The sequence below is a fragment of the Micromys minutus genome (assembly GCF_963924665.1).
Source record: "Micromys minutus genome assembly, chromosome: 3".
In the NCBI taxonomy this organism is placed as follows: domain Eukaryota; kingdom Metazoa; phylum Chordata; class Mammalia; order Rodentia; family Muridae; genus Micromys; species Micromys minutus.
The window spans coordinates 24,348,001-24,360,826 of NC_137972.1; the positions used below are offsets into that span (position 1 = coordinate 24,348,001).

The window sequence follows — 12,826 nt, forward strand, 5'->3', positions numbered from 1 at the left end:
ACCCTCACTTAAGGAGAGGGGGACCAGGTTTGTTTCAGTTCAGCTTGTCAGTCCGGATCTTTGGCCGGAAAGCTAGGGATTCAAGATGCCCTTCCTTCCTCATGCCTACACCAACCCACCCTTCAGGGGAGGGTCCCCTCTCCTCTCCCCACCGCGAGTCAGGGCGGGGAGCCTGGGTCTCACAAGTCTATCACGTGCTCCGCTGCTCCGCTCCTGAACTCACCTGAAATCCTGCCTGCCTCCTGCGGGCCCTCACTGGCCTCCCTGAGATCTCATTTCGCCTACCTAAGTTTTTTTTAAGTTTCTTGTACAGTGTGGTAGTCAGATATTTGTCTCAAGTTTGTCTTTCGAGAAACACACAATCTTCAGCTAATAATATTTTAGCAAACATTTCTTACATTAGAATCAGTTGCCCTAGATTGATCTGGGGGGTTTAACCCTAAGCCTAAGCTATACCACTGCTTTACATCTCCACCCCGCCTCTTACCCCTCCCCCCCAGGTATGCACTCAGCAAATATCTGTTAGTTGAATTTGACATTTATTCTTTAAAAAGGGAATTTGATATTTGTGTTTCTAGAGGCGAGAGTGGCAGAATTCAGAATGAGCGGGGTGGAGTATGCTGTGGTAAGGGATTGGGGCTGTGTACCTCATTCTGATCCTTCCTGAAGCCCGGGAAGCTCTGGTTATCCTGGCTGCCTTCACACCTGGATACATTTTCTGGTGCTGCCTCGAATTTCCCTCCTTCAAGAGGGGCACACTCAGCCTACAATTGAAACGCTTTATAAAGTATAAATTCTCTGCTTCCTGCTCCTTGGGAGACTTTCAGCTGAAAGCGGCATCCACTCAAATCTGCCTTACACAGATAGATTGGCTTTCCATCCCGGGTGCTTTCAAATTTGCCCGCCCTCCAAACTTTTTTTTAGTATTTTTTTCTGTGAAACAAAAGGGTTGTCGGCTCTTGAAAAAGGGAAGGAATTTGGAAGGGCTTTGAGGGGGAGAAAAAAAAAAAAAAAAAAAGAACCGCGGGGAGGATGTGGTAAAAAGCCGGAGGGGGTGATAGTGGCTGATTGCCTGCTGAGGCGAGGGGCCTTAGGGGTGGGGCAGTGAAGATCAGATAGCAGAGGTCACTGAATTCTTGGGTTATAATTTAAGGATTGGAAATGGGGGTGGGGGTGGGTTGCAGGCTCCACCCCTTGCAGAGATTATAAATAGGTAGGCTGGGCTTCGGGCTCTGATGCCTTCTGTGATGGTCCTCAATTCTGAGAGCCGCAGCTGAGGACCCGAGGAAAACTTGCTGCCGAGGGCATTGGCTGGATACCTCTAAATCTACCTTAAGACTTGAGAACTAGGTTGGGACCATGGGGACAACGAAGGTAAGAGCTAGTTGGTTTTATTTGCTTGTTCGGGGTCCTCACGAAGGCAGGTCTTGGTGCGGATTGCCGTGCTCCGGATTCTCCTAAGTCACCGAGCCATCCCGACGGAGGCCTTTTCATATGGGGTTACTGTTCTAGGCATCTCGTACCTGATGAGGACCTTCCCGGGCATCGTCCTATCATGTGAAAGTCACCTAAGAGGCTGTTTGCCTCTCGGGTGTGTTTGAGGCAGCCGCGATGAGAGCGGAGAGGGTAGGGGGCTTGGCGGCGGGGATGATGAGTGGGTCTCGGAGCCAAGCTGGAAGGCTTGGGAAAGCATTAGACCTTGAGAGGACCCGGGGCTGGCTTGGGTTTGCAGTTCAGCTTCCAACCATCGGTCCCCGCTTACTGTGGAGAGGGAAGTCCGACTGTCCTTACGGTGGTTGTAAGTGCAGGATGTATCTGTTAGTGTGGGCGGAGGAAGCAGTACTTGTAAGGGAAAATTAAGATACCGTGGGGAAAAAAATCAGGATAAAAGAGGGGATGTTTGGTAAAGAGACTTTTGCTACAAGGAAAGGGCTTTTAACAGAATTCACTACTGCGAGGCTGGGAGGCTGCCGGGAAGGTCAGCTCCCTGGTAGACGCTCCCAGCCCGCCCCCGGTTGACCTTAAGAGGAACTTAAGGACAGGTGAAGAGGTTGTGGCTGGCCAAAGAGGTCGGCTTCAGACTCCAGTTTTGAGTTGCCCTGCCCACTTGAGTGATTTCCCAGCAAGGTGAGAGAGATGTCTGTCTGATTCCACTCTGCTAAAAATGGCTCCTAATATTGTGTTCAAAATGAGCAGACGCTCTGGCCAGCTGGGTGGAGAAAAGTACCATATTTAGAGAACAGGAAGACTCAAGAGGGCCCAGGATGTTGCTGGTAGGTTGGGTAGTCTAGAGATAAGGAAAAAAAAATCTGGGCATATCGGCTCACACCTATGATCCCACACTTGAGAGGCTGAGGCAGGGGATTGAGAATTTGAGGTTAGCTTGGGCTATGGAGTGTCTCTAAGAAAACCATAGAGAGGCTGGGGGAAGATGACTGAAAATAGAAGTGGGTGGTGGAGAGGAGAGAGCAGGAATTTATACTGCTAGCCCAGGGGGCTGGGAAGGTTAAGCATCCCAGTCACCATACTGTTGTAGCTGCTCTGGGCTCTGGCCTCTGCCGTCCGTGAGGCGCGGTAAACCACACGGAGTCTGGCTCTGCCCTTCTCGGGGATTTGAGTCTGTTGTGTTTTATGTTTTGAGACAAGATCTCACGGTAGCCAAGGCTGGCCGTGAACTCACAGCTAACCTCCTGCCTCAGCCCGGTATCCATGGACATCATGAGCCACCGCATACCCTGCATCCACAGTTCCCTAGTGCAGTCAGGTACCTGTTTCTATCTGGTGAAGTTTTTGGCCTCCTTTGCATTTTGAGAAATTTAGTTCAGGCCGACTTTGAACTCTTAAGATCCTACGATGTTGGTCTCATAAGTGCTGATAACAGTCATGCACTACTCTGGTCTGGCTGGTGATACTTATTTATCTATTCATTCATTCATTTGAGACAGGGTCTCGCTGTGTAGCCTGACTGGCCCGGTACTAGCTACGTAGACCTAGGCCAAAAGAATTGACCAAAAGAATTCCTCTTTAGGTCTTTCTCTTCAAATGTACCTGAAATCCAGAAATGCCTTAAGATGGACACCAACCAGGCATCATTGGAACGGGAAGAAAGTCATTAGTCTGAATCTGTAAGCATTTCTCCTTGTCTTCTCTCCAGGTGACCCCATCTCTGGTGTTCGCCGTTACTGTTGCTGCAATCGGTTCTTTCCAGTTTGGCTACAACACGGGAGTCATCAATGCACCCGAGACAGTGAGTGTTGGGGAGCCACCTACATGAAAAGGAATAGCAAACTTAGTTTTAAGTAGGATTGTGAATTTAAGATGCCTGGCTAAGATGGGGGAGGGCTAGTCAACTGTAGAAGCCAAAGCAGGCTGTTTGCTCCCTAAACTCTGCTCTTTCACCGAGTTGTGATCCATTTCCTATATTATTCCTTAGGGATTACTAAAGGAATGTGGGTAGTCGTGACTGGGTGGGGTGCCCCTTTGAACATCTGTGCTGCCACCTACTGGATGTTTAGGGTGATGCCCTTTTCAAAAGCATGTGCCTTTCCTCCCTCCTGCTCCTGTCCTAGGAAGCCACCCTAGCCACCCAACTATGTCTACTGTTGTCATCCAGATTTAACGACCTGTCCTCAACACTGTGCATTTTTATCATGCAGATCATAAAGGACTTTCTTAACTACACTTTGGAAGAGCGGTTAGAAGACCTACCGAGCGAGGGGCTGCTGACCACCCTCTGGTCCTTATGTGTGGCCATCTTCTCTGTTGGTGGCATGATTGGCTCTTTTTCTGTTGGACTCTTTGTCAACCGCTTTGGCAGGTACTGATCAGACACTGGGCAAGGCATCTACCTACCTGTCCTGGTTACACAGAAGATGGCAGGGAGAAAATGCAACTGTGTGAGAACATGCCGCTTTTTACTCAGGGAAAACCAGTCCACCTGGCCTAGAGATCTGCTGTGTGAGACCTTGGTCTCTGAAGTTCCCAATTTTAGTTTCCTAGGCTAGTTTATTAATTTTGCTAGAGTGGGGTCTGTTATGGAGTTCCTGAAATTTCTTTTAAGGTTGCTTCTTTCCCCCTCTGAGACAGAGTCACTGGCTAACTGTGTAGACCAAGCTGACCTCTATCAGAGACCCAGCCGCCTGCCTCTGCTTCCCGAGTGCTATGACAGACAGAAGTTATTTTCACTTCTGAATACTTTTGGAGGTTTCTTGGAAGTATTTTTATTATTTTATAAAATAAATACTTTTTGTAATCCTTGCCTGGTAGAAAACGTAAACAATGGCTAAATGACTTGATTCCCCTCCCAAAATAGAAATTGATTAAAATAATAAAATGTCTTAAGGAACTTTGGAAATGACTGATAAAGGAATCGAGCAGGCACGGTGGCAGAAGCACAGTCCCAGCACTCCAGAGGCTCGGGCTCAGGCATGAGGATCATGGGTTGGGGCTAGCCTGAGATCTACACGGTAGTATCTCCCGTGTGAGCTGACTTCTGACCTCCAAACCACTATAGCACATGCCCTCTGTGGTTTATCTATCTTGCCACAGGCATACACAAAATGTATCTTTAAGTTAAAAACTTAGTTATCTTTAAGTTAAAGTGTATATGTCCTATATATGTAAATTGAAATGGTAATTAGTAAAGCAAACCTATTGTTGGGTCATATTTATCACATTTCTTTTTAATGTATTCATTTTATAAGTACACTGTAGCTGTCTTCAGACACATCAGAAGAGGGCATCAGATCCCATTACAGATGGTTGTGAGCCACCATGTAGTTGCTGGAATTTGAACTCAGGACCTCTGGAAGAGCAGTCAGTGCTCTTAACCACTGACTGAGCTATCTCTCCAGCCCACTGTTTTGGTTTTTTTATAATGGTGTTTCTTGACTCAGACTCACTGTGACTTTTTTTCCTCTAGAAAAAGACCTCATCAAGGAAGAAAATGGTGGAGGACTGGTTTGGGTTTTTTGTTTGTTTTGGTCTTGGCTTTTTTTTTTTTTGTTTGTTTTTGTTTTTTTGTTTTTATTTGGTGTGGTTTTGGTTTTTGAGACAAGGTTTCTCTGTAACCATGGTTGTTCTTGAACTCAGATAAACCTGCTCTGCCTTTGTACTGGGACTACAACCTGCAGTAAAGATTTTTTTAAAAATTTCCCCTCTTAATGGTATTTGTGCACCTTGGCTGCACACTTAGGATTCCCTAAGGGGACTTTAGAAATCCCAGTGATCAGACATTAAGCCAGTTAAGTGGGTCTCTAGGGATGGGACCCATGTATCAAAATTTTAGCCAGCTCCCTTTAGAATTTATTGGTCCATTTGATCAAAGAATCTCTCGGGCCCACTGGGTGTGGTGGTGCTCAGGAGGCCAAGTAGGTGGATCTGTGTTTCGGGGTAACCTTTTCTTTAACTGCTAGAATCCAGAGGCCCCCTCAGCCTCTGAAGGTTCTCAGGGCTAGGCTGGGTATTTCTGTCTCTTTAGCTGTTTGCTGCCAGCGTAGCTTGGCACACGGGTCTTTAGTACTAACTAGTACTACTGGTTAGCCCTTAACGGTTTGATGCAGAGCTGATGTTGCCTATCTTTTGATTATTTGGGAAAATAGAAGAAAAAAAAATGTCCTAAATACCCTACCGTCTTTGAGAATATGAGTTCTATGATGAAGTGTGAGGAAATGGGGCTGGCATGGGAGCTCAGTGTATAGAAGTATGTGTTAGGAAGCCGGATGGGCCTGGGTTGGGTCCCTTGGAATGCACAGAATGGTGGTCAGAGAGAACCAACTCCAGCCAGTCACGAAGTTGTCCTCAGAGCCCCACGTGTGCTGTGGCATATTGGTACCTAGACACACATACAAACAAACACTGCTTTTTTCTTCTTCTTTTTTTTTTTTTAATTAAAAAATATATAGCACAGTGGTGAGGAGGTTTCCTCATTCACAAGCAATATTTACCTATACAGAGGCTTTAAGGGGGCAGAAGGATGAGGAAAGACAGGCAGGGAACCTCTTGTGTTTCTAACCACTTTGTCTTTTACCTTGCAGACGCAACTCCATGCTTCTAGTCAACTTGCTGTCCCTCCTTGGGGGCTGCCTTATGGGATTTGCCAAGATATCGGAGTCTTTTGAAATGCTGATCCTGGGCCGATTGATTATTGGCATCTTCTGTGGACTGTGCACAGGCTTTGTGCCTATGTACATTGGAGAGGTGTCTCCCACTGCCCTTCGGGGTGCATTTGGCACACTAAACCAGCTGGGCATCGTTATTGGGATTCTGGTGGCTCAGGTACCCCAGTTTTACCTACTTAATGGATATGCTAGCTCTGTGCTCCATAAATGAACGGGTACATACATGAAGCACTGTCTAGGTCTGGCATGTGTTCAGTTATGTATTTATATGTATATGTCTCAGATATTACTGTAGTTTGTATTGTACCTTATGATGCAGGCAGGGCCCAGAAAGAAATAGAAACCATTTATTTTCTCTTTCCTATTTATAGTAAAAGGATAAGTGATTTAAAAAAAAATAGTGCATTTATGTCGTAGAAATATAATTGGGGTTAAATGTTCTCTTTGTCTGGATTCAAGATATTTGGTTTGGACTTTATCCTGGGCTCCGAAGAGTTGTGGCCCGGGCTACTGGGCTTAACCATCATTCCGGCTATCCTACAAAGCGCAGCCCTTCCATTTTGCCCTGAGAGTCCAAGGTTCTTGCTCATTAACAAAAAGAAGGAAGAGGAAGCTACGGAGAGTGAGTGCCGCTTTTGTGTCACCTGCCTGGGGAGCTTGGCTTTGCGGGTGGTTAAGGGTGGGGGTACTGGGTGTGCTTCTTGTTACCTCCCTTTCCAGGATCTCTGTGTACTTGACGAGTTTTTGGACTGTGGACTTTTGCTCACCTGGGCTGTGTCTGGGAGACTGGGGATCAAGGACTACAGTCTAATGCTGTGGACAACCTTACTTCGGTTTCGGTGTACTTTTATGCACAGATGTGACAGAGGGTTGTTTAAGTTTAGATAGAATGTAAATAAACGCCAGGAAGCACGTACTGAATAGTAACAGAGCAGCCCTTTTCCAGAGCTTTCTCAGGACAGACAATTTAAACACAGTTTCCTGGCCCGTGTTATAGATCATATCTGAGAAAGCATGAAAGCAGGCAGAGGCCATGTTCCGATCCAGGGCACACTGACCACATTGGGTTCTGCAGCTGTGTTCTGACATCCAACAAGAATAAGTGTGTTTTATAAATTGCATGTAAATGTTTGTCAGGAGGCACAAAATCAGTTCCAAGAACAATCCAGGGAAACAAAATGCACTTGAGGTAAAAGGCCCTCTGCCTCTCACAGTTCCCCACGCTATTGTTGACTGATGTCTGAGTCAGAATCTGAGAATGAAGGAGGAAGATAAGCGAAGATGGCTGCCCCTAGGTTAGGTGCCTGCTGTCTGGCAAGAAACAGTTTGGTGGCAGGGATTGGAAGGCACACACGGTGTCTTTATTCTCTTTGCCTCTTTTCCCCAGTCCTCCAGCAATTGTGGGGCACCCAGGATGTGGGCCAGGAGATCCTAGAGATGAAGGAGGAGAGTGTCAGGATGTCACAGGAGAAGCAGGTTACTGTGCTGGAGCTCTTCAGGTCACCTAACTACTTCCAGCCCCTGCTCATCTCCATTGTGCTCCAGCTGTCACAGCAATTCTCCGGGATCAATGCCGTGAGTACCCGACATGGGCCCCACCCAGAGGCGCCCGGGGTGTTGTCCTGAAGTCACTCGCTCTGGTTGGCATGTTGTCTGTAGAATGGAGTTTACTCCAGAAGCTAGAACAGGACGGTCATTAATTAGTGCCCAGGAATGGTCAGCGGCAGGAGTAGCAATACAGCAATAGAAAAAGAAGCCAGGAGTAGCAGTTTTTATCTGTATTTTCAGATATATCCGGATCTGTAATTTCAGAGCTCAAGATAGCAGGATCACCCAAATTTGAGGCCAGCTGGGGCAAAAAAAAAAAAAAAAAAAAAAAATCTGGTGCTGTGGGGCCCCATGGCTGCAATCCCAGCATTCAGGAGGTAGGGGCAGGAAGATGAGGAGGAGTTCAAGAGTACTCAAATATATCAAATATATTGAGGACCAGCCTGCACTACGTGAGACCTTCTCCAAGGAATTGGGGGGAGGAAGCAAATCTGATTGTGAAAAGCTTCCTACAGGACTCCTTACCTGCACTTTCCCACGGAGTTTTGACAGAGCTCACTCGGATGTCCTTATTTGAAAATGATAGTATAGTCATATTACTAAAGGAAAAAGAACAGTACTGAACAGAGACTGGGAACTGCAGAGGGGGATGGACTTGTATGTTACTGCACTAAACAGCTCCTGGCTGCTTCACCCCAGTCCTGCAAAACAGGACCCAAAACACGGCAGACCACAGAGAATGAGGCGCAGGGTACAAGCTGCCCCCGTCCCACCCCACTGAATTCATTACGGACTAACTCCCACTTTATTCAAGGAGCAGTGTGGCCTGGGTATACTCTACTCCAAACCTGAAGGGGGCAATATTTTCCTGGGTCTTAATGAAAGTGGCCAGGACCTATTTCTTCAAAAGTAAAGCCAGCTGGGCATAGTGAACTACACTTTTAATCCTCTGCCTCCTGGGTATTGGGTATGTCACCGCACCCTGCATGATAATTTTAAAAAGCACTTAAAGGCACAGGTGCAAGTGGTGATTTATCTGGAACCTTAACTAGGGAGGATGAGACAGGAGGATTAGGAGCTAAAGGCCTTCTTGGGCTAGGTACTGAGACAGGAAATAGAAAGACTAAGACTTAAGTGTCTAATTAGCAAAGTAGACATAAGGAAGCAACGGAGCTGAGTGGCCTTGGCCACATACACTAGAGAGGCAGAGGCTACAAAGTAACACTTGTATCCCTGCTCCTACCCCGCCCCACGGAAAGAAAATCAGCTAAAGAGACGGACTGAGCCTTAGAAGAAAACAACGGAACAGTGGGAGGTAGCGGGTGCAGAGGTCTCCAGTGTTCCTGGGGTGCGCTCAGTGACACCTCTTCTGTTCCCTTCTAGGTGTTCTATTACTCAACAGGAATCTTCAAGGATGCAGGTGTCCAGGAGCCCATCTATGCCACGATTGGAGCCGGCGTGGTTAATACTATCTTCACTGTGGTCTCTGTAAGTGAGAGAAACAAGACTTCTTCCTTCAAGTGTTCAAACGTAGACTGCCTATCTTTCAACCTCTCACATGTAGTTAAAACTATTTTATTGCTTTCCCCTGGGAAAATAACTTTGGCTGGTGGGCATAAGTGATCTTTGCTCACACAGCAACTATGGAGCGAGTGAGAACGGGCAAGTGTGGAAAGACTAGGTGTGCCCGGAGGTATGGTCACGAAATCAGAAATGTTTTGCCTTCTAGCTGTTCCTGGTGGAGAAGGCCGGAAGGAGAACCCTGCACATGACAGGCCTGGGAGGCATGGCCGTTTGTTCCGTCATCATGACTATTTCCCTGTTACTGAAGGTAAGTGCTCTCTGAGTGGAGGGAGGGCCGGGATGGTAAGGCTGGCTTACTCTGTGGCAGCGGGGAGGGTACTGACCTTCAAAATCATCAAAAAGGTCAAATTTGAAGTTTCCAAAAGTTTAATCATTATTATTAAAGGTGTACCTTTAGAGAGAGGTAAAAGGGTATCATTGCAATGCATGTAATCTCACTTGGAAGACACATTGTCGAGTTCAGTTCTAAGGAAAGACTTACATCGCCTAGGATGGCCTTGAATTCCTAATCTTCCAGCGGCTTTGTACCTTGTGGGTCTGGGGTGCCTGAGCAATGTCCTCAGGCTTAATGACAAGCAGCTTTATCCGCAGAGCCATCTTGCAAGCCGTATCTAATTTAATTCCTAACTCATCTCGGAAGGCCAGACACTGGCAGTAAGTAGAACACACCTTATCTCAATGTTAGCAAAGGCAGGAGGTCCTCTACATGTTTGAAGCCAGTAAGGGCTACTTGGTGAGTTTGAGGCCAGCCTGGTGTGCAGAGCAAGTTCGAGGACAGGCAAAGCCACACAGAGAAAGCCCTGTCTCAAAACAAACAAAAAAACAAACCAGAAATCCCTGGAAGGCAGATCCTATAGCTTGGATTCAGAAGCACCGGGCTTCTGACTCCCAAACTGAGTGACTGTTTTAGACAATAGCTCTGGAGTTGACCGCTATGTCAAGCTGCATTTAAACGGACTTTGCTTGCTTGCTTTCTTTTGCAGGATGAGTACGAAGCTATGAGCTTCGTCTGTATTGTGGCTATCTTGGTCTATGTGGCCTTCTTTGAGATTGGACCTGGCCCCATTCCCTGGTTTATTGTGGCTGAACTCTTTAGCCAGGGTCCCCGACCAGCTGCCATGGCAGTGGCTGGCTGTTCTAACTGGACCTCCAACTTTCTGGTTGGAATGTTCTTCCCCTCGGCTTCAGTAAGTAAATTTAAAATTAAACATGGTCTCTCACAAACCAGCAGACTTAGATCCACCTTAGTAGTGGGCACCTCCAAGGGAAATGACTGTGTTGATCACCTTAAATCAGACTTGCTACTTCATTCTCCAGAAAACGGGAGAGAGGAAGGATGAGCCAGGCTCGGGGCTCATTCACGGCTGGAATCCGCAACTTAGGAGGCTGTGGCAAGAGGGTTGGTTATGACGTTGAGGCCAGCCTGGGCTACAGTTGAGACCCTGTATCAAAACAACAAAAAATTAAGAGGGAAAACTGGAAACTCTTAAGGAACAGGACAGTACCAAGTACCCAAACTTCCCAGACTAATACTGGAATCATTTCAGTCAGCACCAATAACAGAGTGCTCCTAAATGCTAGGCAGTCAGGATTTCCTGTTAGGAAAAGATCTGGAGCTGATTTGTTATATAAACCATTTCCTATTCCCATGACTCTTTCTACACGTTTATTTTAAACATTGTGGATCATATGTCTTAATATCAAATATCAAAAATCCCCGGAAGTAGTGACTCGCTTTTTTTTTTTTTTTTTTTTAATAATTATCATCTTATGTGAGAGGGTGTTTTGCTTGTGTATGTTTGTGTACCCCTCGCATGCCTGGGTTACAGACCATTATGAATGAGCTGCCTTATGGATGCAAGGAAAAACAGCCTGAGTCCTGGAAGGTCAGACCGTTATCTTCAGTAACCACTGAGACTTCTCTAGCCTCAGCGTTTGCCTTTAATCCCAGCACTCGGGAAGCAGAGGCCAATGGGTCTCTTGGAGACTATACAGGGCGGTATAGTCTCACAGTGAGTTCCAGGACAGCCAGAGCTAAAGAGTGAGGCCCTGTCTCTAAAACCAGAAACAGAGCCGAACAGAAATCCACAGGAAGTGTTTGGAAGCAGCTAGTTTGGGTGACTAGAAAAAAAGAATGACATTAATTGCAGAGATGCTTCGTAAGTAAACCAACCAATGGTGCTTTTCAGTGTGGAAGGCTTGTGTAGCTTAAGGCCAGTCAGAGATGTTAGGTTCCCCTCACATTATGAACACTTAAATTGGTACATTTGTATGAAACACCAACCACCAGTGAACAGCCTTCTTTCTCCTGTCTCCTAGGCCTACTTGGGAGCCTATGTTTTTGTCATCTTTGCTGCCTTCCTCATTTTCTTCCTAATCTTCACCTTCTTCAAAGTCCCGGAGACCAAAGGCAGGACTTTCGAGGACATTGCCCGGGCCTTCGAGGGTCACCCGCAGTCTGGGAAAGGCTCTGCTGGTGTGGAGTTGAACAGCATGCAGCCTGTCAAGGACACCCCTGGCAACGTCTGAGCCGAGCCTCCTCCTTCACCTCCCTCCACTGTGGAAAGCCATCTCCCCTGAAGTGAGGAGACCTCATCAGGATGAACCAGGACTGCTTCTGAGCGCTGCTATTCTCACCCGACACACTCCATGAAAACTGCACCCAATGCTGGGATTGGTCAGATTGCCAATGGCTTTTAAGTGTTTGATTTGGGGGATACTTCTCTTGTAATCAGGAGAGACCAAGTAAGCCTACCTTCATGTCAGGAGGGGAGGGGCCACAGCTCCTCTTAGGTTCTAAAATCCACTCACTAGGACAACTAGGGAATGGAGTGGGGTGCAGCACCACCCCACCACCCCCCTTAGCTTGCCAGGAAACAGATCTTCATACCCAGTATTGGGGGGCCCTGGGGCTTGAACAAAGGAGCCCTCCTCGCTTGATACAGCTCTGCACAGCAAAGTAACTTGAGTTTTATTTATTTTATCTTCAGGTTGAATTGCATAAATATTTATTTTTTTATGTGAAATTTTACCAAATAATGAAAGAGTAATGAAATTGAGGTTGGAGGGAGGTGTTTAAAGGAGGTTCTGGGGTAAGGAAGTTTGGTGCTGGAGAGAGAGAGACGGTAAAAGCAGGGAGGGTGGGTGTTACTGGTGGCCTGTGAGCCACCTCCACTCAGAAGAGTGAGTGTGCCTGTACTAAAAGGCTCATGGCTTTCTGTGGGCCTTTTCTTTTAGGATTTTAGTTTTTATGTAGTGTTCTAAAATCTAGGCTTATTGCTCAAGTGGGCTTCGTAGTTTTGGTACGGATGGACTTTTATGTTGCATGGAGCCCAGGAAAGGCAGGGGTCGCTGTAAGCCTCTCCTTGCCCTGGACCAAACACCCTCTCCATTCTGTGAACTCACCTTTTCTTTTCTGCCGGTCACTCCCGTCACCGAACTGGTGAGCGAGCCATGTGGGTGAGAGACACAAAGACCATGGTTCCTGAGAGGCATTTATTACTTTTTCTCAACTTTGTTTTTTGAGAGGTTTTATGTGTTGACTTGTTTTGTTCTGGTTTAAAGGGATTCATAGC

At 46.8% G+C, this 12,826-nt stretch overlaps 1 protein-coding gene across 2 annotated transcripts; it reads left to right on the plus strand.

The window, feature by feature from the left end:
- Nucleotides 1–1,258: 1,258 nt before the first annotated feature.
- LOC308419339 (solute carrier family 2, facilitated glucose transporter member 3) lies at nt 1,259–11,904 on the plus strand (the record flags this gene model as incomplete). 2 transcript variants are annotated; one of them, XM_080915046.1, is made up of 8 exons in its annotated part: nt 3,756–3,817; nt 6,036–6,276; nt 6,579–6,741; nt 7,507–7,694; nt 9,051–9,155; nt 9,397–9,498; nt 10,235–10,438; nt 11,571–11,904. In XM_080915046.1, exons 1-8 carry the CDS (start codon nt 3,771–3,773, stop codon nt 11,778–11,780), a joined length of 1,260 nt encoding a protein of 419 aa, XP_080771172.1. In that variant the 5' UTR covers nt 3,756–3,770. The 2 variants fall into 2 exon arrangements, with proteins under 2 accessions (XP_080771173.1, XP_080771172.1); XM_080915047.1 differs by lacking the exons at nt 6,036–6,276; nt 6,579–6,741; nt 7,507–7,694; ... (2 more) ...; nt 10,235–10,438; nt 11,571–11,904 and adding exons at nt 1,259–1,374; nt 3,155–3,247 and having other exon boundaries at nt 3,657–3,824.
- Nucleotides 11,905–12,826: the final 922 nt, after the last annotated feature.